The following is a 26,083-nucleotide window of genomic DNA, read 5'->3' as shown; positions in this document are numbered from 1 at the left end:
TTCACCAGGATTAGTGTGTGTGTGTGTGTGTGTGTGTGTGTGTGTATATAAAAGCTCTAGTTGAGCAACAGGTTTGGGTTTCAGGATGAAGCCTGCTGCTCTGTTTCTGCTGCTGCTCTTCTGTTTGTCTCCAGCCGTCAGTCAGGGACAGTCGGAGGCTTCTGTTCCCCGGGAGGACGATGTCCGGACGGCGGCTGACGTCCCACCGGAGCTCCCTGTCCTCTGGGACGAGCTGTGGGGTTTGAGGGAGCTGGTCCTAAGCCTGAAAGCGGTGGAGGTGGAGCAGCGTCAGGTCCTGCGGAGCATGGAGAGCCGGCTGAGGGACGGGGAGGTGGAGGCTGAGCAGCAGAGACGCAGCCTGGACAGACTGGAGGAGACGGCGGTCCAGCAGAGGGAGGAGCTGAAGATCGCTGAGGTGAAGACGGGGGCTGACAGGAAGCTGCTGATGGAGCTGAACTCAGATTTGAGGAGGAAGGTGGAGGAGCTGGAGGAGCAGAGCAAAGGTAGGTGATGGAGGGGGGATGGGTGTTATTAAAAACCTCATAAATAAAATTAACTTTAAACACAAAACAAAAATCTTTATTATATGAGAATTAATTCTTGAGAGAAGCAAAGGTGTGAAGTACGGTGGCCCTGAAGTGCAAAACAAACATTTTTTGAAACGTGTTTCCTGTTTTGTTGTTTTCTAAAATGTTGTGTTTTGCAACTCTAGTGAAATACCTGATGTCCTCCACCTCCGTCTATCAGTCGAGAGCTTCTGCTACTTCATTAGTTTTTCCATTCTGTAGATTTTCTGCTTTTCCTTCTCTACATTTATCTGACAGCTGGAGTAAGTGGTTCCTTTATTAAACCTCAACACCTGTTTGTTTCTGTAGCACTGAGAATCAAAAACAGCCAGGTACTGAAACATCGGATGTCTCGTCAGAATCGTAATCTCACTGACTTCTTTGATCAGATATTTCCTGGTTTAATAATTTCTCCGGTTTCAGACTGTAGTTTGTTTTAAAGTTCTTCTGAAAAGCTTTGTTAAACCACATTTATATTTCTCAAAGAAAGATATCACAAACAGTTTAGTACTGAAACTCAGGTATTGTATCAGCTCTAGGATCAGTCTGCAGCCATGCTAGCATCTCTGTCAGGCTGTGCTTAGCCACAGCAGTGCATTTAAGCTAAATGCTAACATCAACATGCTAACATGCTGATGTTTAGCAGGTATGATGTTCATCATCTTAGTTTAGCCTGTTAGCATGCTAACATTAGCTAGTTAGCAGTAAACACAGAGTGCAGCTGAGGCTGATGGGAACGTCAGCAGCTCTGCAGGTCAGAAACCAAAGTGTCGGACACGTTAACATGTCGACCTGATGGTGGCGCTAGATGGAAAGTCAGAGGATCAGCAGAGTTATTACAGTTCATCCTGAGGGGAGCGTGAACGATGAAGCACGTTTCCTCACAATCCGTCCAGCAGCTGCTGAGACGCTTCACGTTGATGTCAGTACGTTTCTGCTTGTGTTTGTCACTTCGTTGTGCTTTGGTCTTTCAGCTCGGGCGGTCGAGTTTTCAGTTGAAATGTCGACGCTTCGGTTCAGACTGAACACCAGCGAGAGCTCATTGGACGACCTGAGGAAGAAGAACTCAGGTGAGCCATGACCGACACTTCAACTGACACTTCAACTACTTCAACTGAAATTTAAAGTGTTGTCACTGCTTACATACCAACTGGCACTTCAACTATATCCAATACTTCAACTTCAGCTGAAATTTTAATTGCTTTCATCATTTACAAATTTAACCGACAGTTCAACTGCTTTCATCTCTTTCCCTTCAGCTGACACTGCCTACAGGTCTTAAACTTGAAACCAAAACGTCAGATGCTTTTCGCAGTTACGCTTCAACTGATTTCACTTTCAGTACTAACTAAACCTTTAAACCCTGTCAGTGCTTCGACTTCCATGAATGTCTTAACCTGTTTACAGGCGCACACTTCCATTATCTCCTTCAGAGTTTGGTTCGGTCAGATGTGTTAACACCAGTATGGGCGCTGGTGTGTCTCTGGTTGCCGTGGTAACCCTGTGCCGGTGTCTCCGCAGCTCTGGCGGCGGAGCTGCCGTTCCTGCAGACGAGACTGAGGGCGAGCGAGAGCACGGTGGAGCAGCTGAGGAGGAAGAACGCAGGTCGTCATCATCATCAGATTTAACACTTACACTGTCCGGTGACTTTGTGACCTCTCTGATTTTCAATATTAAAGCGAGAGTAACCGTTGCTCAGCAGCGCCCCCCGTGGCCTGTAGTGATGATTACAGGTTTGACGTGGGATGATGTGACGATGGACGTTTACATTTAACAACAGAGGAGGAGCTTCTGTCCAGTGCAGATTCATTTTAAGGACAAGTGAAAGATTTAAAGATTAAAAACTGTGTTACTGCTGCACAGTTCAAAAGTTTTAGTCACAGCGAGGAGGTCAAACAGATGTCAGGAGTAACGTTTTGTTGTGAATGTGTTTTCAGTCCTGGCAGTCAGACTGTGTCACGCTGAGAGTCTGATGGAGGAGCTGATGAAGCAGACCTCAGGTCAGATTCATCTGTTTCCTCTCCTGCTGCTCCCTGTTTATCATGTATAATCGGTACATAAAGATGTAATAACCAGTTAATAACAGACTATAATGTAGCTGTAAGCAGATCGAAGTGTTTATGAATGTATTTATTAACAGCTGTAATAAGTGCAGGCTGCTGTATAAACATGATGAATGATAATATAGTAAAACAGCTGGAATATAAAATGTCTCCACAGATGTTAGAACAAATGCTGAACATTAATAAACACTTAGACACGTCTTTATAACGTGTTATAAACCGTTTATTACATGTTTATATTGTGTTTATTTTGTGCTCGTGGAGACTGGCCTCTGTCTTGTGTAAAAGTGGGAACTTTAGTCTTGATTGTGACGACTGATGAAAGAGTTTCTAATCTCTTCGTTCAGTTTTCATCGAGAACATTCAAGAAAATTCAACATATTTAACATAAAGTTTTGGATTTAGCAGCTGAACTACATGAATCAGAAATGTCCCAAATGTAAAATACTGACATATAGTGATATAAATGACAGGAGTTATAAATAAACACTGATTACAGTTTAATCAAAACTTTTAATGTTTAACACGCTTTTAACCCTTTATTTCCCAGCATTCCCGGCCTCCAACACTTCATCTGATTCTGAAGCGTCTGAGCTGGAGATTCGACTGAACGTCCGTCTGGAGGAGCTGAACACAAACACACACGGTGACTGAACTGATCGATCAATAATCAATAATCCTCAGTGTTGTTGACAGTGTGTGAGAGCTCCCGTAGCTTTCAGTATGAGGTCGTTTCTAAGACATGAATGTGTAATGGCTCCACTGCTTGTTACTTTCTGTTTGTGTTCAGACGTCAGCTTTATAAAGCTGATTCTCGCGTCCCTCGCCGTATTTCGGTGGATACAAAGATGCTGGAAAGTGTTGCACGTGTAATGTCATGTCTCATAGAGTAAAGTCTGTAGCGCCCCCCTGCGGCTGTAACGTTTATCACACATCAGAAACCCAAACCGATGGATCTAGAGCTGCAAATATTAGTCGATTACTTGATCGACAGAAAATGAATCGTCACCTATTTTGGTAATCAAATAATCGTTTTTGTTATTTTCTTTGTCAGATATGATTTAAACTGAATATCTTTAGTTGAATTAAAGAAGCAACACGAAGACGTCAACCTGAGCTGCCGAAAACTAAAGCAGACGTCTTTCACTATTTTCTGTTTCAGCTCTGCAGAGTCGACTGAACTCACTGGAGGAAAAACTGAACACATCTGCTGAGAGCCACCTGCCCAGCTTCATACAAGGTCAATCATTCGTTCTCGTTCGTCTCTCTTTATAATATTTACAGAGACCCAACAAATCCCACCACGAGCAAGCACTTGGCCACAGTGGCAAGGAAAAACTTCCTTTAAGAGGCAGAAACCTCGAGCAGAACCAGACTCAATGGGGGGCGGCCATCCACCGCTGCCGTGTTAGGTTTTGAGAGAGAGAGAGATGGGAGGGGTTTGGGGAGGGGGGGGGAGAGGGAGGCACATAATAATGTCAGCATCAGTAACAGAGCCAACAACAACAACTGTAGTAGCAGTTGTCGAGCAGGAACACGGGGGCAGCAGGTGGCCCACAACCACAGATCCACACTCTGCAGGAACACGGGGGCAGCAGGTGGCCCACAACCACAGATCCAGACTCTGCAGGAACACGGGGGCAGCAGGCGGCCCACAACCACAGATCCAGACTCTGCAGGAACACGGGGCAGCAGGCGGCCCACAACCACAGATCCAGACTCTGCAGGAACACGGGGCAGCAGGCGGCCCACAACCACAGATCCAGACTCTGCAGGAACACGGGGCAGCAGGCGGCCCACAACCACAGATCCAGACTCTGCAGGAACACGGGGCAGCAGGGGGCCCACAACCACAGATCCAGACTCTGCAGGAACACGGGGGCAGCAGGTGGCCCACAACCACAGATCCAGACTCTGCAGGAACACGGGGCTGCAGGCGGCCCACAACCACAGATCCAGACTCTGCAGGAACACGGGGGCAGCAGGCGGCCCACAACCACAGATCCAGACTCTGCAGGAACACGGGGGCAGCAGGTGGCCCACAACCACAGATCCAGACTCTGCAGCTCTGGAGGCAGAAATACCTGCTGAAAGCGACAGAAGGAGAGAGGAGAGAGACGAGAAAGCACAGAACTACGGGAGAGAGAAGATGTCGAGTTAGTAACATGCAGTAATGGGATAAAAATGCATACAGACGGAGAGGGAGAGGAGGAGAGAGGTGCATCCATTCATCCATTCCTTCACTCATTTATTTATTTATTTATATATATATATGTGTGTGAGTGTGTTCATTCATTTATTGAATGTAACTTCCATGACTGTTGTTGTTCACATTTGTAGAAAATGACAGAATCCGGGTGTAGTTTGGTTCAGTATGTGTTACTGTCAGTCCAGTCAGATCTGATTTATTTTATTATTATATTTAAATGTTTATTTTATTCATTGATTTCAGATCAGTTATCAGAGATCAGCAGCAGACTGAACTCCAGCCAACTCCACCTGGATGAGCTGAAGAGAAACTCTGCAGGTGGGTCACATGACACATCGGTCACATGATCTGTCAGTCAAAGTAGATTATTATTCTGTTTTAAAATGTGAGTGTTTTTGTGTGTTTAACATTTTCAGGTCACACAGTTCAACTGTGGTCTGTAGAGAGACGAGTGGAGGAGCTGAAGACAGGAAACGCAGGTGAGAAACACCTGGACTGAATAATAAATACATGTGTTCATTATTATTGGACATGACACACTCAAAGAGATACTGGAATAATATCACAGCATCTGTTTTATATAAAGATACGCTCAAATATCCGACCTTATAACTAATCATTTTCATATTGCATATTTTGTTATCTATCATTCATTTTAATACAGTATTTGTGAGTCTTTTAGCAGGATATTTAAAGGATATTTAAAAGTCCTAAAAAGTCTTTTAAAGTATTTTTTACATTTAAGTCTGTATATTAGATATGTTAAGTATTAGCTCAAATTTCTGCTAATGTCACTCTCAGTTTTAAAATTCCCGTTTGGTTGCTTGTCTTGGTTTCAGCCCAGTCAGCGGATGTTTCAGCTCTGACCGACAGAATTAGTGTTGGTGAACGTCGGCTGGACGAGCTGCAGACACAAACCACAGGTAATCAACATCAGTGAACAGCTGTCAGTTAATACAGAGACACCAGAAGGACACCAAAGAAGAATTCAAATCACTGACCAGTTCAGTTTAGGCACATTTCCATCCTGAGAGTGGGAGCCGGAGGAGGATGATGGTGTCTGTCTGACACTTTGGTGCAAAACCAAACAACTACAGGACAGGTTTCCATTTAATTTGCTGTGAATATTTTTATAATAATAATACATTTTAAATAGAGAGTTATTTTCAAGATACTCAGACGTCTTACACAACAAGTTTAAAAACATCTAGAGAACTAAAAACACTAAAGGCACCAGGGAGCAGGGGACATTAAGTCAAACATTAAAGCAGGTTTGATGAGTCACTTCTTGAACATGGACAGGATGTGTTGATCAGGCTTTTTCTATCAATTCAGTTCAGCGTCAGATCAGTGATGTCACTTCCTGTATTTTCTCGGTTGTTTTCAGTTCAGGCTGATACAGTGAAGCAGCTGCAGGTCAGAATGAACTCTGTTGCGAGTCAAACACACGGGACAGGTAACTGAAGAAATATACACTGAAATACACACAGACACACACACTTTTACTGCAGTTTTCTACCTGCTCGTGTTTCAGATCAAAGCTTCAAACTGATGAAGCTGCAGAGAAAACTGAACACGACTGAGAGTCTGCTGGACAGAATGAACGCAGGTACATCATCCATTTGTTCATCCATCCATCACTTCTTCAACAGTCAGTCAGTCCAGAAGTGATGAGCTGATTGTTGTTGTTTACACACATTATTAAACATAAAATAACACAATAAGAATAATCAGACTGCACTCTTTTAAAGAATCTGCTGACTCACTTTTACTGTTTCTTCTTTAGAGTTGGAGGTCAGACTGAGTGTCAGTGAGGAGCAGCTGGAAGATCTGAAGATAGCAAACACAGGTAACACTCTGAACATTTACAACTAACTGTAGATGAATAAATGTTATCTGTATAAAGTAACAAAAAGTGGAAAATAATACGTTTTTAGCTAAAACAGTACATGTAGTGATTCTTCAAGCTGAAACTGTGGAGGATCCAATAAGGTTCCTTGAGGAACTCCTTTATCACCCTGAGAGTTCTTGTAGGAACCTCTGTGACTTTAATTAACAGGAATAATATGCTTCATCTATTTCCAATGCAGGTGATTAAACTCCCTTTTTATATGTTAAAGGAGACATTTGTGCTGATTTTGTGGTTTTAGTTCAGTCAGTTCAACTTTCCTTGATGGAGTCCAGACTGGCAGACAGCCACAACAACACTACAGGTAGAGTTAGATTTATGTTAGATTTTTATTAACACATATGTACCTAATATGGACTTTACTGAACAGTTTAAATCCAGACTCAGTAAATATATAAATAAATGAAATCTGATTGTTGCTCAGCTCTGGAGGTCAGACTGAGATCCACTGAGACACAGCTGGAGCAGCTGGAGAATCACACTGCAGGTAACACCATCCACTCTTTAATATTACTTTTAATTAATCAATAATTAAATAATTGAATTAAACATGAATCGTTTCCTGTTCAGCTCTGAAGGTCAGACTGAGTGTCAGTGAGGAGCAGCTGGAAGATCTGAAGACAGAAAACACAGGTAACACTGAAGGTTTACAACTGTAGATTTATATTAATGTATTATTATTATATATATATATATACTGTATATAATAACTATGAAATTCAAACAAAAGTTATATAGAGTGTGGTGCAGAGACAAAGTTTTAAGGCTCAAAGAAAAACAACGTGAAACATGAATCTTCAGACTGGAACTGTGGAGGATCCAACATGGTTCCCTGAGGAACTCCTTCATAAACATGAATGAACCCTGATGGTTGTTGTAGAAACCTCAAACATATGAAGGTTCTTCACAGAACCTGCTGATCCTCTGAGCTGAGTAATACACCACTGTAATTGAGTTTTTTAATAGTAATTACTTTATTCAACTAATTAAAATGTATTAATATTGTAACAATAGTTTGTAGTAGATATTTGTTTGTGCTGATTTTGTGGTTTCAGTTCAGTCAGTTCACCTTTCCTTGATGGAGTCCGGACTGGCAGACAGCCACAACAACACTACAGGTAGAGTTAGATTTATATCAACAGTTTTATTAACACTTATGTATCCATATAAATATATTTATATAAATAAATGAAATCTGATTGTTGCTCAGCTCTGGAGGTCAGACTGAGATCCACTGAGACACAGCTGGAGAATCACACTGCAGGTAACATCATCCACTCTTTTAATATTACTTTTAATTAATAATTAAATCATTGAATTAAACATGAATCGTTTCCTGTTCAGCTCTGAAGGTCAGACTGAGTGTCAGTGAGGAGCAGCTGGAAGATCTGAAGATAGCAAACACAGGTAACACTCTGAACATTTACAACTAACTGTAGATGAATAAATGTTATCTGTATAAAGTGACGAAAAGTGGAAAATAATACGTTTTTAGCTAAAACAGTACATGTAGTGATTCTTCAAGCTGAAACTGTGGAGGATCCAATAAGGTTCCCTGAGGAACTCCTTTATCACCCTGAGAGTTCTTGTAGGAACCTCTGTGACTTTAATTAACAGGAATAATATGCTTCATCTATTTCCAATACAGATGATTAAACTCCCTTTTTATATTTTAAAGGAGACATTTGTTTGTGCTGATTTTGTGGTTTCAGTTCAACTTTCCTTGATGGAGTCCAGACTGGCAGACAGCCACAGCAACACTACAGGTAGAGTTAGATTTATATCAACATTTTTATTAAGACATATATAACTAATACGAACTTTACTGAAGAGTTTAAATCCAGACTCAGTAAATATATAAATAAATGAAATCTGATTGTTGATCAGCTCTGGAGGTCAGACTGAGATCCACTGAGACACAGCTGGAGCAGCTGGAGAATCACACTGCAGGTAACACCATCCACTCTTCAGTTTTTGTTTTATTAAATAACCTTCTTTCTTTGTTGTACTATCGAACTATTGAGCTTCATTAGACTGATTTACCTGCTTAGTTCTTATTACCATTTTTCATGCGTTGTTTAGATCGACTCACTGATGCTTTTTAACACGGAGCAAAGTGTGCTCCCAATATGACAGTTTGAGCATTTTAAATTAAATCTTAAATTTGACAGAAAGCCAGTGTAGTGAAGTTAGCACTGTGGTGATAAAGGAACACTGGGAGTCTGAAGCCCCATTCAGACAGGATTAACATTACAGGGGGAGGTGGGGAATGGCATCTTAACTGTGCTTGTCGTTCATGTAACTCCTGTCATTTTAACCCTGGTGAAATGACAGGATCTGGTCTGTAACAGACATTCAGCAGGACAAAGACTAAAGAGAAAGACAAAAACCTCCCCAGGGGGGCGCCGGAGAGCTGAAGGGGAGATACTGCAGGCGGTGGATTTGAGTCATTCTCAGAGTCATAACTCCGTCAGATCTGAACTCACAGACATGAAACACACATTGAATCATTCAGTGTGACTCACACTTCCAGAGGAGATCATTATCTCTGACGTCCGTCCAGAATAAACCTCCAGAAATCCACTTAGACACCAGAGAAGAAAGCGGCTGCAGAACCTGCCTGAGAATCCTGCTGTTTCTAAGTTTCCTTCAGTCTCACAGTGATCCAGAGACAGCTGTCTGTCCGTCCACGGGTCCACTGCAGACAGGAGCTGCTGACAGACGTTCTCTTTTATCACCCAAAAGTCTACAAAAAGTGGCCTGATAATCCAGTTAATAAAAAAACTAGCAAGTAAAGAAAGAGCTGCAATACATTTTACAAAATTAATTTCCTTCATTAAATAAAATGAGATGAACACTGTAGGGGAAACGAGAGCTGCAGGCAGTGCAGATTGTTTTCAAGTGATTAGAAATGTCTTTAATTTTAGCTTTAATAAAAACTACAGAGGAGCCCAGGAGGTTCCCTGAGGAACCCCTTAAATAATGTTGATGTTATGAACTCTGATGAGGATTTCCAAGACGGAGGTTCCTTTTCTGTGTGGATCTCAGAGGAACTTGTGATTTTCTACAGGTTATTAGAGTTAAATTAAATTAAAATAAAAAGTTAAAATCTGGTTTCAGTCTATGAAGCCGAGCTGTCAGCTGTCACTCTGAGACTGAACATCACTGAGGAGCAGGTGGACGAGCTGAGGACACAAAACACAGGTAACTTCAGTTAGATCATGAATATTCATTAACATCCTGTCAATATATCTGCTCTTTGTTTCTTCAAGTGTTTAAAATGTGATGTTTCTGTTTCAGACAGGCTGACGGCAGCTGAGAGGGAGACTGAAGGTAACATGTTTTTATTTTAATATTGTCAGTACTGTATTTGTTTATAATATGAATGAAATACATCAGATTTGTTTCCTGTCAGTGCTGCAGGTCCGGCTGAGAGTCGGTGAGGCCACAGTCAGCCAGCTGAAGACGGAGAACGAAGGTAAACTCTGAATTATAAAGTCCACAATATCAGCTGAAGCAGACTTTGATGAAGGAAGGGTGTCAGGTTGTAAAATTGTTAAATATTAAACCAGTGGTTTCCAAACGTTTTGTCTTGTGACCTAAAAAAATCAGTGTGTAGTTGTCTCCTCGTCGTGTTTCAGATGTCTCTGAGTTATCAGTTACACCAAAGAGACATTTCTTACCTGAACTTCTCACATGGTTTAATTTCAGTAACTGTTCAAATGATCAATATTTCACTTAAAATCAGAGATTAGGGAAAAGTCTAAAACTGAAAACAGATTTATCAGAACTTTTTTCTTCTTTCCTCTCCCAATAATTATCTCACGACCCCTCAGATTTATCTGGTGACCCTTTGGAGGGGCCCGACCCCTAGGTGGGGAATCACTGGACTAAACTATCTAACTGTATATAAAGTAGTTAAAACTAGCTAACTATATAAAGCAGTTAAAACTAGCTAACTGTATATAAAGTAGTTAAAACTAGCTAACTGTATATAAAGTAGTTAAAACTATCTAACTGTATATAAAGCAGTTAAAACTATCTAACTGTATATAAAGCAGTTAAAACTAGCTAACTGTATATAAAGCAGTTAAAACTAGCTAACTGTATATAAAGCAGTTTAAACTAGCTAACTGTATATAAAGCAGTTAAAACTAGCTAACTGTATATAAAGCAGTTAAAACTAGCTAACTGTGTATTTTAGCTAACTGTGTATAAAGCAGTTAAAACTATCTAACTGTATATAAAGTAGTTAGTTACTGGCTCTAGAGAGGGCTGTGCGAGTTTCGCGGCCACCGTAGTTTCTCCTACACGCTTGGAAGGGGAGGGCGAGGCGAGCGGGATTCAAATGGTTGCAAACTGCAATTTCACCGCTAGATGCCACTAAATCCTTCACACTTTAAATTAAGGGTTTGAGTACTTCTTCCACCACTGTGCGTTATTATTGTTATATATATATATATATATATTTTTTTTTATATATATATATATAAATGTTCATAATGTAGCCAGCTGAAAGTTTATAGAAGAAGACTCCATTTGACACCTGGTTACTGTAGATTATTATTATTTCGCCACTTCTACAAGCTTAAAGGAATAATAATAATTTTATTTTTCATAGCACTTTTGACAGTAAAATAAAACACAACAAATCAAAATAAATGAAACTCTAAATACAACAACACCAAAGAAGCAAAAGAGGCTACAGTGATTGTTTTCACACAAGACATAGAAGGATGTAAAAAAAACAATCAATATAGGATCTTTAACAAAAGTGTAACAAACAGTCAAAATAGACAAAAACAAAAACATCAAAGGAAATATGAAAAAGAAACATGACAGATGTGTCATGTGAACAAACACATGTAGGCAGGTAAACATGATGTTGAGGATGTCGAGTGTTTTATCAGTTTTGTTAGAAGACAAATATTTCTGAGTTGGTAAAAGTACACTTAGACAGTACATGTTTAACAGTAGCCTTAATCTCTGGAGTGAGGGTTGAATCTGTTTAGAGACGTTCTCAGGACCAATGATCACGACAGAGGTCAGAGTTCAACTGCAAAAAGTCATGTGACCAACTGAAGTGTTTCCTGTCTGCAGCTCAGTCTGCTCTGCTGACAGAAATCACCTCCAGACTAGAAGCTGCTGAGAACCAGAACTCAGGTGAGTCCATTATTGGTAACCCACGGGGGAGGGCCAATTCAGATTTATTCAGAGAAACGGAAAAAGAAAAGAGAGAAGCAGAAACAAATAAAAATACAGAACAAAATACAGGCAAAAGGGAAAGAAAAGGGATTTGGTCTCTGAAGAGAAATAAAAAGACATAGAAAATATACCCATATGTGTATACAGAAGTGTACACAATAAAAGACAAGAAATTATTCAAATAAATTAAATGAAAAATACAAAATATGGCATGGGAGTTTAAGAGTTTGTCAGACTGGGACGGCAGGAGAAGGGAATTTATCAGAATAGTTTGTGCAAAAAGCTCCCCATATCTTCTTCACACTGGCAGAAGAAAGCCGGACGTAGAAACCGTCTGTAGGTGGAGGGTGATTGGTAGGTGGAGCAGGAGATTTCACTGAGGCCACAGCTGCGTGTCGTCTGTCAGACTAAAAATACACTTTATAGTGCTTGTACTCCTTCAGCCGGTAGGAGGAGCTATAGTCCAGTTAGAGCGTGAGACAGGAGACAGACTGTGGACATGTTTACATGTACAGGATGAACATTTGGGCATGATGATGATGATGATGATGATGATGTTTCAGTTCTGTCAGATGCAGTGACGGCCATCCAGAACCAGAGTGATGGTAATAAAAACACAACAAAGTTACATGTTTTATTACTAACTGTCAACTGATACAAATGTTAACTAAACAATTTCTTTATAGAGCTGCAACTAATGATTATTTCCATTATTTATGAAGCTGCAGATTGATTTCTTGATTAATCAATTAACTAAGATATAAAATGCCTATGGTAAAAAACGTGTCCCGAGATTAATGTCTTTTGTCCGACCAACAGATATTCAGTTTATAATCATAGAAGACAAAAAGAACCTGCAAATAATCCCGTTTGATGGGCAGAAAGCAGTGAATTTTTGGTGTTTTTGTTTAAAAAGATTTAACGATTAATCGATTATCATAATAGCTGCAGATGCACAGGACTGCATTCTGTATAATCAGCTAAAGTTACTTAAAGTATTCAGTGAGAGTCGTCCCTGTGCAGTAAAACGCTCCTGTCAGTGTTTTATTATATCTGATGTTTCTGGATTCATATTCCTGCTGCATTCATGTGTGTGTTGCATTTTACTGCTGCAGATGTTTCAGGTTGAGCTCATTTTAACTGCTTTATATCCTGTTGGGTAGTTTAACCTGCAGCAATGCATCATGGTCTATGAGGTCATCACGTGTTTGCAGCGTCACCGTCCTGCGAGAACCACGTATCTCTAAAAAGTCTTCCTGAGCTCAGAAACAGCCTGTTTTCAGCTCTGTGACGATGCGTTTCCCAGCTGATTTACTTAAATAAATAATAAATAATAAAAGACGCATAAATAAATATATAAAAAGCAATAATGAACAACAACATACAATGTCTATAAACAAGTCAAACAGTTTACAGTGTGAGGGTGCAGAGTGTAAAGAGTGCGGGAATAAATACTGAATGTGTAATTTAATAGATTACTTCATATACATACAGTAGGTGGTTATGTGCAGTATATGCATGTTTACTCGTCTATATACAGTATGTACAGGGTGCTTATGCTTTTATTACAATGATGACAATGACTGATTGAATGTATGTACATGTTATAGCTATTTTAAAGTTTAACATATGTAATATATAGGATTAAAGTGATGTTTAAACTGTGTGTCAGATCTGATCATCAGACTGCAGCACGTCATCAATATACACACTGGTTTGAATTTAATATTTCTCTAATTATCTGCTTTAAAAATGTTTGTTTATACATTTAAAAACATAACTCAGATTGTTAATCAGATGTTTTTGTTGTTTGTGTCATATGATAATTAGTTCTATCGGCTTGTTTCAGCTCACAGCGGTGATCTGTCGGCTCTGAGAACTGAAACTAAAGGTAAAGATAATTTATTTACAGAAGAGCAGCGCAACTTTAACGCTGACAATTTAACACAAAACGGCTGAATGTCACTCTGGTTGGTGTTTTGACTTTTTTTCTTGTTTCCAGTTTTAGAGAAACAACTGAGTGACGCTGACAGTCTGATGATGAAGTTACAGACTGAAAGTTCAGGTGATTTACTCTGAATTATGTTTTAACATCCAGAAACAAACAGACGGCCTTCATGTTGAATGTGATAACTGTTCTGTGTGAAGCAACCAAGGATCATATTTATTTAAAGCGTCTACATTTTCAACACCACTGTATGAAGTGAAGTGTGTTGGTGTCTCTGGTAGTGAATTAGCAGCTGAATCTGCAGCTCCCCTCGGCTTTACGGAGCTTTATAGTGACTTTCAGCTCATTGTTTATCTGTCCGGCCCACAACTTTACTGTTGTGGTTCACTCTCGCCGCTCTCATAGCGTCGTTTTCAGAGGAAAAGTTGTAAAAAGCCACTGAACACAACCTGTTCAGCAGCAAACAGCAGACACACAGTTAGAGACTAGCTGGTGAAGCTAACCTGAAGCTATTTTCTCATTTAGTCTAGCTAATGTTATTAGCATGTTTTGTAATTTGAGGTACATTGTGTTGGTTTTGTGAAATGTATTTAAATCTTACCATTTTACATTGTTAGCGTTTTGGTCAAGAACCGTACTCCATATTACGTCTTTTACTCGTCACTCTGAACAGGTCAGATATTAGCATGCTAACATTAGCTTTGTCAGTTGGTTCAGTTGGCTACACAACAGTTACACCTGGCAGTTAGTGGGTGTAAATATTTAGCAACAACTAATCTCTACGTAAGATCTAGTTAGTGAGGTGCAACCCAGTAGGCGATATGAGGGGGGGCGCCATCCTCCTTGTTAGCAAAATGACCAAAATCTGTCCCCCTTGTTAACCTGCTCAAAAGTTGCTCTGTGCTTTGTCTCGTAGCGGCGCTTCACATTGCCGCTTTTAATAATCACCAGGATCTGAGACAAACTGGTTTTGAGCTGCTTGTGGAAAGACTGAACATGAAAGAGTCCATTCTGGATTAAAAGCTCTGTTTCCGCTGTCTACTTTTCTCTTTTTAGAGCTCGCCATGTGAAATTATTTTCTCGTCTGTGCTCTCCATGTGTGTGTGTTCTTCACTCACTGTCTCAACTCGCAGGCCGCTACACCAGCACCATAAAGGCTAGAAAAGCTGCAGCGGTTAAAATAGAAATGCTCCGTCAAAATTGAATAATTCTCACAATTAATCGATAGTCTCTACAGCAGATGGGGGAAAGAGAAAATGCGGCAGCAGCATGACAGAGGCCGGGTCAGAAATTACCAGAAATTGGTGCAAAAGTGCCCTTGAATGCTCATAAACATTATTTCAGAGTTTAGTAAAAGCTCCTAAAAACAATTCAAGGGGCAAAAAATGGGCTAGCATGGTGCAACAAGTTGTTTCTGATTTATTTTGTGTTTTCAGTTCAGTCTGTCCAACTTTCCTTGATGGAGTCCAGACTGACAGACAGCCACAACAGCACTACAGGTAGAGTTAGATTTATATCAACATTTTATTAACACTTATGTAACTAATACAGACTTTATTGAAGAGTTTAAATCCAGACTCAGTAAATATATAAATAAATGAACTCTGATTGTTGCTCAGCTCTGGAGGTCAGACTGAGATCCACTGAGACACAGCTGGAGCAGCTGGAGAATCACACTGCAGGTAACATCATCCACTCTTCAATATTACTTTTAATTAATCAATAATTAAATCATTGAATTAAACATGAATCGTTTCCTGTTCAGCTCTGAAGGTCAGACTGAGTGTCAGTGAGGAGCAGCTGGAAGATCTGAAGATAGCAAACACAGGTAACACTGAAGGTTTACAACTAACTGTAGATGAATAAATGTTATCTGTATAAAGTGACAAAAAGTGGAAATAATACCTTTTTTAGCTAAAACAGTACATGTAGTGATTCTTCAAGCTGAAACTGTGGAGGATCCAATAAGGTTCCCTGAGGAACTCCTTTATCACCCTGAGAGTTCTTGTAGGAACCTCTGTGACTTTAATTAACAGGAATAACATGCTTCATCTGTTTCCAATGCAGATGATTAAACTCCCTTTTTATATGTTAAAGGAGACATTTGTTTGTTGTGATTTTGTGGTTTCAGTTCAGTCAGTTGTTGTGGCAGACAGCCACAACAACACTACAGGTAGAGTTAGATTTACTTTATTATATTTTCAGTAAGTGGTAATTACTTATTAATTACTGTTTTCTCTTTAGAGTTGGAGGTCAGACTGAGTGTCGGTGAGAAACAGCTGGAAGATCTGAAGATAGAAAACTCAGGTAACACTGAAGGTTTAGATTTATCTGACTGTTTAAAAACTGAATTTTATGCTGAAATTTGTATTATAAGTCAATTAGTCTGATAGTTGTTGACATGTTTGACTGAAAGTATTTAACCAACAGACAGACAGACAGACGTCAGGACTTCTGTTGCTGTCAAGGCTTTAAAAAAAGTCTAAATATACTTAGGTTTCCTGTGTTTTTGTCTAAACTCTGTTTCCTGATGTTCAGTTTTAAACTTCAGACTGAATGAAACTGATGATCGTCTGCAGCAGCTCACAAACACCAACTCAGGTTTGGACTTAAACTTCTTTACAGCTAAAGATTCATTTTCAACCAGAAAATATTTCACCTTCACAATAATATGATGTTAGTTTCTGGTTTGTTTGTACAACCATCTGTCTACTGAGCAAAATGTTTCATCCTACAGTTTTAAAACACCCTGAATGTGTGTGTGAACAGATACTCAAAAAAAGGAAAACCGAAAAATCGGAGTAGAAGTTTCCTTTTTTGAGAGAAAGATTGTGAACTTTATTTAAAAAGTTCTATCTGACTTTTTTGAATGAGTTTTTCACACACCAGGCTATACAAGTTATTAACATTTTGTGTGTTATGCATTAACGGCCATATCATTTTGATAAAGGAAAGATTTGATCTCATTAAAAGGACGACCACCTTCACTGTTCTGTGACTGGAGTTACTGTAAATTAGCTAAAAATGCTGTGGAGGTTTTAACAAACCTCATAATTGGTGACTTTATCAAAGACATGTTGAATATCACTGTTTTATAATTTAGTTAACATTAGTTACTATGCTAAACAGCTAGCTTGCTAACGTTTACGGCTCATGCTAACGTTTGTTAGCAAGAATTAATGTCATTATTAGAGACTCAGAGTTCCTGTGACTACTTAAGGGATGACAAAATTTTAATATTTATAAATGCAGTTAAATTCAGGTTTGTAGCCTCTAGCTACTGAACATTTTAGTGATTTAATGCGAAGTCCACCATGCTGCTAACTGTTTGTGTCAGTTTATAACTAGTAACACTGACATATTGGCAAAAACATCAAAGCAAATTTGGGGGCAGGAAAGATAACTTTAGTAAAACCAAATTAATAAAAAGCCAAATTAGCAAAAGAGAAAATCTTTGAGGTGACCAAATGTTTAACTGTCTAAAATAAAAACATGAATTAAACTAAACTGTTGTTTGTTCCCAAGTATCTTTATCAGAATTGCCCTCAGTAATTAGTAGAATGATTTAGTGTATTAAAGTGAAGAAAATCATCTGAATCTATCTGAAATCCTGATCTATTTAAAAATGTGATTTTGTAAATATAATAAATATATAAAGATCTTTTTATTTGCACTATAAATTATTACGAAACATGTTTTTATAGCATTAAAACATTGAACTTGTTGAACTCGTGTTTGAAGTGAAATCTTTTCTTCCAGATGAGCTGAAGGTGGCGTTCTCAGCCGGTCTGACTGATTCAGGATCAGTTGGACCGTTCGATGAGGAGACGACGCTGATCTTCTCCAAAACCATCACCAACATCGGCCAAGCCTACAACCAGACTGCAGGTAAACCGCATCACAGAGGCAGTTTACTCTTGTGGTTTCTCTCCTTTAAGGCCAGATCCTGACGTTAACACACAGGTACACCTGCACGCTTTGTTCAGGAGTTTGAGTTAGAAAATGTATTCTTTACCTGGAAATATTCTGATGTTTGAACAAATGTTTGTTACATGAAACAGCATCAGGAATCATTAATAACTCTAAAGGTTTAGTTGTAGCTCTATGATCTCTAGTTTATTCAATTTGTTTATAAAGTGTTGTATTTTCCAACTCTACACTTTAAATTTTGTATGACAGTGCATACAATAAATAAAGTATCGGTCTGATGGTTCCTGCGTAACAAACGCTAAACTCGCTAAAACGTGGTTCTGTTTGTCATTAGCACAATCTGTCCCTTATGACCAGCATAAACAAAAGCAGTTGTGATCGACAGATGTGAACTGCTAACTGTATATTTAGTACGGTGGCCCTGAGAGCTCAAGAGACAAAACACAAGCAAATACAGAAACGCTGCAAGTTACACAGAACAGTTTAATTCAGTTAATAGAAATAAACTAATGTACTTTTTTTTCATCATTCTGATTGCATGATTCAGATTTGAATTGGTAAGCTAGTAATCAGCAAAAGGCTAATGCTATAATTAACAACAAGTATCTGAAATAATAATATGTGAATCAAAGGAAAAAAGACTCACATTGTTTCTCTTTTTCCAAAACCAGTGACGGATAATTGACTTCAGGTGTGTCCCAGGTGTGTCCCAGGTGTGTCCATCACGTTTTAGTGCCTCCTGGAAACTTCTGTTGTGTTCTGTACGACTTGGAGAGTTTCTGTATTTCTTGTGGTTTTTTCCTGAATGCTGCTCATGTTGTCATATTGTTGAAGATGTTTTTGCTTGTTTTTTGTCCATGTCAGCGCGTTCGTGTATTTGTGGAAGAACAGTCCAGAGAGAGTCTCTTTCTCAATTTGTCGTTTATTAAAACAGATCTTTGCTATTCAGTAAACCACAGTCAGCAAGCTGTTAGTCTGTAGCCAACATGTCAGGAAACAGTGTGCTTCTTCACATTACACAGGGTTTTAGAATAGAAATGTGCAGTTATCTGACTGGTTGACTGGCACAGAGACTGGAAAACATTCTGTTCAAAGACAGTACTGTGGAAAAATAATTTTATCATATTTCCTGTTTTTGCAACAACAGCGCCACCTACTGGTCGATTGGCACCACATTTTGCACAGAGCCTCGGTGGCCGACAGAAAACTACTGGCCCAAGTTTCGCATCAATTGAACAGAGCTACGTGGGGATATGACATCACTTCCTGTTTTGACTGCAACCCACAGGAAGTTTTTGCTTTTTAATTTGTGCATTTTTTGGAGTATCAAAATTCTTTTAATAACTTTTGATCATGAGGGTCCATAGATTCTACGTACAAACTTTCGCGCAGATCGGACTCACGGCCTAGGAGGAGTTCGAAAAAATAGGTTTTGCATTTTTGGCAATTTTGTGGAAAACAGTTACAGGCGGAAATGGCCGTGGCCTGTTTCACGATGTGCAGCTCGATTCAGGGAACTCGTGCATGTAAAGGTTTCAAATGTGCGACGTACTATGTCGGAGTTACTGGCCAAAACGCGTCTAACGTGATTATAGCGCCACCTGCTGGTGGACATGTCATTTTTGGTGTCCCTTGCATAACTCTGACGGTGCAGCTGCAGGCACCACGATCTCCCCCGTTAAAAATGAGTCATCTGAACTTTCATATCGATGTACTTCTAAAAGTGTTTGAAACATACTGGTGTTCCTTTAAGTAGTCGCTCGCGGGTTCATTAGACAAAGATCCTGAAGGACGAAGCCTCTCTGACTGTGTGTTAACTTTAACCTGCTCTGTGTTGGTCAGGTGTGTTCACAGCTCCTGTCAGAGGACTTTACTTCTTCAGCTTCACGGCTGCAGATTACCTGAAAGGTTACATGGGTCTCTACCTGTACAGGAACAACCAGCCAATCATCTTCAACCTGGACCTGAACGACCACGGCGGCTATGCCTCCACGTCCAACGGCGTGGCTCTGCAGCTGGAGGAGGGCGACGGGGTCCGCCTCGGTCTGCCGGCCAGCTACCGGCTCTACGACGACTCCCGAAACTTCAGCGTCTTCTCCGGCTTCCTGCTGTTCCCCCTCTGACAGGACAGTCCCAGGGTCATCCTCGCAGCAATAAACAGACTGGAACTGAAGAGTGGACTTTTGTTTTGGTAGGGTGAGTGACTTCCTGTGGTTACAACCAGGATGGACCAACTTCTGAAGACAATGATGATGTTTTTCAGTTCATGTTTACGTCTCTGAAGCTAATAAACATTAATAACAAATTACTAACCGCCATCAGAGAAACAGGAAGCAGCTGCAGGAGAGCGCAGGAAACCAGTTCAGCTCTCACATTCAAAAAGAGTCCCGATGCACAAACACAGACGATGGTTTGGTTCAGAGTTTATTCTTGACTTGAAGAAACAATCTCGTCTCAAGGTCCATTTAGTAGCTGTTCTGGAGCTTTTGATTGGCTATTACTTGATGTGGTCATCATTATTTAACTGCAACACCAATGCAGGCGGTTTAAATCCATCACATGCTACGGGTGCGCTGGATTCTGAGGCCAATGCGCCTCGGCTCCGCCCAGCAGGGACGCGAGGAGACGAACAGCATCTCAGGGTTCAGACGTCCTGTTCAGGGTGATATTATAGAGCTAATAATTAGAACTGCAACTGTGTTTTCTCTTTTTAAAATGAAGTGTTTTATGATTAATGCATGATTTGGATATTTTTTTTAAATTAATAAAACATGAATAACATTAGAGCTGCTGGTTCTCTTCCTTCAGATCAGCTGACCGATCGGTAAACAGATTCGTGTTGAGGAGGAGGAGGAGGAGGAGGAGGAGGAGGAGGAGGAGGAGGAGGAGGAGGAGCGAGGACGGGAGGAAGCAGAATGGAAAACATCCTGTGTGTGTGTTGCAGTTTGTCACATGACTCACAGCATCAAACAGCCGACCAATCAGCTTCTGACGCTGTTTGGAAGACAAAGTTAAAACCCGACCATCAAAATAAGTCTCAAACTTTTATTAAATTTTGACAAAAAACATGAAAACATTTCAAACTGAACTTCGACCTGTTTGTCTGTGAGAAAGTCAGCGTTAAAACAAACTGTTAGAAACAATCTGAGCCCAAATTTAAACCCGACGATCCCCTGAAGGTGTTTCTCTAAGAACAGTTATAAAAATGTACATCCTCATTCAACAGTTACAAAGAAAAGACTTTAAATCCATGATTTTAGAAAAACGTGGCGCTCAGCACGTGACGGTCGGCTAAAGAGTCAGCCATTGTTCAGTAGTCTGCCAGTTAAACTGTAACAGCTCAACACAATAAATACAAACTGTTCATCAGAAACTAAAACTCACGACTGAAGTCTGTGTTACGTTCAAGTGAACTCGGGAAAGAAACTTTACATCAAACAAAAGAACAATAAAGTTTGTTCAGATCAAACCGTCACAGAACATCTCATATTGCTGTTTGCTCCTTTAAAAACTCTCTACAGTCTAACATTAACAGTAACTGGTGATCCGTTCGCTCCTTCCGAACTTCAGGGAATGAAAATGGAAAAACGTCCACGACTCAGTCGGAGGAAACGTCTTTAAAAAAACGGGATAAAAACTTCAGAGGTCCGTTAAGACGAGAGACTCTTGCATAACAATAAAAAAGGATTAAAAGTCCAGACAAAACCAAAATGGCTTCCGGTCCTTCATCTGCGACGACACGAGGAGGAGGTGAAGAAGAAACGAAAGGCTTGCGAGCAGGAGGGAGCGGTGACGGCTGAGGACGATGAAGATGAAGATGAGTCTACTGTGCAGCAGCGTCGTGTGCATTGATCCTCCTGTGAACCGCCTGCAGCAGCAGCAGAGAGTACTCCTCCAGCAGCGCCGCCGTCTTCACCTCCCCACCCCCCCCCCCCAGCCCCCCCTCCACTCCCAGCACGCCCGCAGCGCCGAGCGGCAGACAATCGAGCTCCGCCCTCATGGTCTGGAAGGCCTCTGATAGGACGACGGCCATCTGACGCTGGTCGGGGCGGAGTCGTCGGGGAGGAGCCGCTCACCTGGAGGAGAGAGAGACAGGTGAGCATCAGAGAGGAAGAAGTGTAAGCCACACTGAACCCCCCCTCTGACTGCTCTGACACGCAGACTCACCTTCCTGTACAGGTGTGTTGCTCTCTTGAAGCAGCTCTGCAGCTCATTGGTCAGAGCTCTGCAGGTCTCCACACTGATTGGCTGGTCTGCAGAGCGAGAGAAGCAACAACACACGAGAGTTTAAAAATATCAGGATAAAGATTTTTCTGCCATCCATAAAGTCAAAGTGAAAAGCAGGTATGTTGTAAAAACATGAATACTGACAGCTGATTGGCTCTCCCCCCCCCCACACACACACACACACACACTGTTTCATTGGTCAAACAAAACATGTCTGATGTTTCTCTGTTACTTTAACAGCTAAAGCTGGAGAGAGAGAGAAGAAGAACAGAAGACAGGAGTGAAACGTCTCACCCGTCAGTACGGAGCGAGAGGAGGAGGAGGAGGAGTGCAGTGATGAAGAGGAGGATGAAGGTGAGGGGCGGAGCCAGAGTCCAGAGCCCCGACGGAGAGATGACAGGATGAAGGGATGAAGAAGAGGAGGAGGAGGAGGATGAGAGTCCAAACCTGCGTCATCTCTCTGCTCCACGCTGCCGCCGCCCGCAGGACTCTGAGGCTCCTCCTCCTCCTGCCGGGGGGGAGTCAGGGGGGAGATGGAGACCGGAGGAGGCCGCGATGAGGAAGACGAGGAGGAGGAGGAGGATGGCGAGAAGGAGGCGATGGAGGGCTTGTCGGGTAGCGGTCTGCTGCTGCAGGCGACCCGAGCCTGGAGACCGCGGGGGGGAGGGGCCGCCTGGTTACCATGGTTACCCAGAGTCGAGGAGGAGGCGACGACAACGGGGACAACAGCAGCATGGGGGGGCGTGGCCAGAGCTGCGTTGGAGGGCACCACGGCAACAACAGGAGGCGGAGTCTCTTTGACCTGAGAGGAGGAGGTTTCCGTCGCCGATGATGATGTCACTGCGGGATCCTCGGCTTCGGAGATGTTGAGGCCGTCGCCCACGGAGACGGAGCGCGACATCTTGGCCATGGAGCTGGCGGTGGGGCTCATGTAGGAGCGCGGCACCGACGGAGCGGAAGAGGAGGAGGATGAAGACTTCCTCGGGGCGGTGAGAGCAGACGGAGCGGCCGTTTCCTGCTGGGGGGAGCGGGGGGAGGCGGGGCTGGGTCTCTGAGGTGGCGGGGCCGAGGACGGGGGGCGTCTGGGGGAGGAGGGGAGGGTGGTGGGACGCTGAGGGGGGAGGAGCAGCTGAGGGGGGAGCTCTCTGGACGAACGAGAGGAGTCACCTGAAGGAGAGAGAGACAGAGGTTTATATTTAAGTCTCGGACGCGTCTCGCCGTTCACCTGGGTTTCTGGAGTTACCTGCGTCCGTCAGCAGGCTCTGGACCGACTGAGCCTTCCGGAGTCCAGAGAAGGCGTTAAGATGGGAGGCGGCGGCCCGGGCTGTCGGGCCCAGATTCCTCCTGGACTCCACAGTTTGGACCTTCTTCTTCAGTGGGGATGGCCGGTGGGCCTGCTGGACCGAGGAGGTCTCCTCTTCCTCAACCCGGCTCTGCAGCTGCTCCGTACCCTGCTGGATCTGGTTCCCGACCTGAGGAGACTGTGTTTGGTCCTGGTTGGTGCTGTTCTGGTCCTGGTTCTGTTTCTGGGTTTGGTCCTGATTCCATGACACCCTCCTGTCCTGGGTCCGGTTCTGGTTCTGCTCCATCAGAGGTCGGACCTCTGAGACCAGAGGACGGGCCTTCACCTCCCCTCCTCCTCCTCCTCCTCCGGTCCGAGATGGGAGAGGAAGCACCGTCCGACTGCGGAGGAGAGGAAAGAGAGAGACTCATCATCGGAAACAAACCAGAACCAGAACCAGAAGGGCTTCGATAGAGACCCGGATCAGGTTCACTGATCTAAGTGTGGACGTGTGTGATTTGATGTTTTACCTTCCAGCTGAATTCTGGGAGAGGAACCTGGAGGAGATGCTGAGACTCTCAGTGGAGCTGTGAGACGCTCGGCTCGGACTCCCTGTCGACACACAAACATTTAATCCGCCTTTCAGGCCCAAAGATCTCCGCTGCCAACACGCTAAGCTACAACAGCGTCTCAGAAGTAAACCTGACGCTAACTTTGCCACCGCAAAATCAGTGAATTCTAATGAAATCACTGATTTTGCCGTTTTAAATGCTGCTGTGACCTCGATGTTGACACAAAGCAGAAAGAGTTCAGATTCAAAGTTCATTCTTGAACTTGGAAACAACAGTTGACAAAACAATCTCACCACAGGGTCCATTTAGTAGCTGTTCTGGAGCTTTTGATGGAGCACATGATCTTCCTCAGGAGATGGAGTTTGTTACAGGTAAACAGTACTAGCTTAGCTGACTGTTCAGCTAAAACAGTCCTACGAGACTGAGGTTTCTCAAACAGGCTGATTTTGTGAGCGCAGCATCTGCGTTTACAGAGAATGAGGGCGGCGAGCTCCTGCGTTACCTGAGCCTGAGAGGTCGGCCAGGGTGACAAAGTGTTCCTTCAGGAAAGCTTCCTGGTCTGGGGTCTGAGGGACGAGCTGAGAGGCCCTGACCTCTCCTCCTCCTCCTCTTCCTCCCTCCTCTTCATCCTCCTCCTCCAGCTCAGAGGAGTTTCCATCCACGCTGAGAGGCTCTGTGGGCTCCGAGTCTGACAGACGAGACGGAGGGAAGACAGGATTATAGGTGAGTGGTGGTAAGTATTGAAAATGTTCCTAAAGTAAAAGTGTGATCAGGAAAAAGCCCTTAAAGCATTAAAGCAGTGCAGCGTCCCTGTGGCTGCTGTGCTGTTATATATTCTATCATCAGGTTATTATTCCTCGTGCATTAATGTAAAGCAGGATGTTGCTGCTGCAGCTGGTGGAGCTGGAGCTCATGTTGAACCGGTTTGTATCGGACTGCAGCTGATGATGCTTTTCATTCTGGATCCATCTGCCCATTCTTTTCTCCGTCGATCCGTCGATCGATCGGTTTGGAAAACTCGTGAAAACAGCTCGACGTTATTAACAAACATCACAGTTATTACAGTCGTTCAGAGGAAAAGCAGCAGATCTGCACATCTGAGCAGCTGCAGCCAGGAAGGGATTTACAGGAGAAACGACTTCAAACGTCAAAACAGCTGCTGATTAATTTTCTGTCAATCGATTATTTGATTAATAGTTTAAGCTGAACTTTGACATTTTCATGTTTCGTATGTAAAAATCTTAATCTGCAAAGTAACTAAAGCTGATAAATGTGCAGTAAAAAGTACATATTTCCCTCTGAGTGGAGAAGTAGCATGAAAAGACTCAAGTAAAGTACAAGTACCTCAAATTTGTACTTAAGTAAATGTACTTACTTTCCACCACTGTCTGTCTGTCTGTGTGTCTCTCACCGTCTCCGGCAGGTCTGACTGGACTGGACAGTCTGGAGTTGAATCCCAGTGAGCAGCCACTGTCTGGACTGGGTTTGTCCTGTCGGCCACCTGCAGCAGCAGGACACGCCTCCTTCACCTGGAACTCGCTGACAGGAAGGGGCGGAGTTTACAGGGGGGAGGGTTTAAAAGTGGGCACATCTTACACAAACGGAATCTGTGCTGATGATGAAATTAGGAAACACTCCTACCTTCCTGCCAGGCTCACCCGGTCCTCCCATTGGTCGGGATACAGCACCAGATCCTCCCTGTCTGGGCTCTGACTGGACAGCCGGATGAAGTCTGGCCTCTGATTGGTCCTCGCCTCATCGTCCTCTGCCTGGACAGACAGAATCACACACCATCAACTCAACCAATCTGAGTGCGAAGGCTCGTTCATATTTGTGCTAAAATGTTCTAAACTTAAACTTCACTTACTTTTTGACCGTATTCCATGGCCTTCTTCAGAGAATGGAACTTTATTAGGTGTCTGATGCCAAATATGATCCTTGAACAGAGACAGGAGCTACAACCTCCCCCCATATATGACCTCCTGTTATCATGTGACTGAAGCTCTAGTGCTGAACAAGTTCCATTCGCTGAAGAAGACCATGATGCTAGATAGTGTTCTCACCCATGCATTGGTGACCTGCAGACTGATGGTGCTCCCCAGCTCCTGATTGGTCCTGTGAAGCCCCGCCTCCTCACCTCGGCCCCTCCTCCTCTGGCTGCAGGGGGAGGTG

The 26,083-nt window shown here is 42.4% G+C and overlaps 2 protein-coding genes across 2 annotated transcripts in view; one reads left to right on the top strand and one right to left on the bottom strand.

Moving 5' to 3' along the window:
* The first annotated feature begins 28 nt into the window (after nucleotides 1–28).
* On the top strand, nucleotides 29–20,628 carry LOC122861950 (myosin-2 heavy chain-like). The gene is made up of 34 exons (XM_044167061.1): nucleotides 29–503; nucleotides 1,541–1,636; nucleotides 2,088–2,171; nucleotides 2,504–2,566; nucleotides 3,180–3,275; nucleotides 3,792–3,869; nucleotides 5,082–5,156; nucleotides 5,255–5,317; nucleotides 5,678–5,761; nucleotides 6,226–6,294; nucleotides 6,373–6,447; nucleotides 6,625–6,687; nucleotides 6,989–7,051; nucleotides 7,172–7,234; nucleotides 7,318–7,380; nucleotides 7,803–7,865; nucleotides 7,958–8,011; nucleotides 8,092–8,154; nucleotides 8,460–8,513; nucleotides 8,635–8,697; nucleotides 9,868–9,951; nucleotides 10,048–10,080; nucleotides 10,163–10,225; nucleotides 11,848–11,910; nucleotides 12,516–12,557; nucleotides 13,802–13,843; nucleotides 13,955–14,017; nucleotides 15,337–15,399; nucleotides 15,520–15,582; nucleotides 15,666–15,728; nucleotides 16,145–16,207; nucleotides 16,439–16,501; nucleotides 17,660–17,788; nucleotides 19,673–20,628. Exons 1-34 carry the CDS (start codon nucleotides 86–88, stop codon nucleotides 19,951–19,953), a joined length of 2,865 nt encoding a protein of 954 aa, XP_044022996.1. The 5' UTR covers nucleotides 29–85; the 3' UTR covers nucleotides 19,954–20,628.
* A 233-nt stretch (nucleotides 20,629–20,861) lies between these two features.
* mapkbp1 (mitogen-activated protein kinase binding protein 1) overlaps nucleotides 20,862–26,083 on the bottom strand; it is a 48,910-nt gene continuing 43,688 nt past the window's right edge. The window contains 10 exon segments of the mRNA XM_044167070.1: nucleotides 20,862–21,882; nucleotides 21,884–21,906; nucleotides 21,998–22,083; nucleotides 22,505–23,224; nucleotides 23,301–23,740; nucleotides 23,870–23,951; nucleotides 24,414–24,599; nucleotides 25,323–25,450; nucleotides 25,553–25,680; nucleotides 25,975–26,083. The exon segment at nucleotides 25,975–26,083 is cut by the window's right edge and continues 26 nt beyond it. Coding sequence (XP_044023005.1) covers nucleotides 21,654–21,882; nucleotides 21,884–21,906; nucleotides 21,998–22,083; nucleotides 22,505–23,224; nucleotides 23,301–23,740; nucleotides 23,870–23,951; nucleotides 24,414–24,599; nucleotides 25,323–25,450; nucleotides 25,553–25,680; nucleotides 25,975–26,083 — 2,131 coding nt within the window. The 3' untranslated portion in view covers nucleotides 20,862–21,653.

The sequence above is a fragment of the Siniperca chuatsi genome, linkage group LG15 (assembly GCF_020085105.1).
Source record: "Siniperca chuatsi isolate FFG_IHB_CAS linkage group LG15, ASM2008510v1, whole genome shotgun sequence".
Taxonomy (NCBI): domain Eukaryota; kingdom Metazoa; phylum Chordata; class Actinopteri; order Centrarchiformes; family Sinipercidae; genus Siniperca; species Siniperca chuatsi.
Note: the sequence above shows the minus strand (reverse complement) of the source record. Positions and strands in the feature narration are given on the sequence as shown.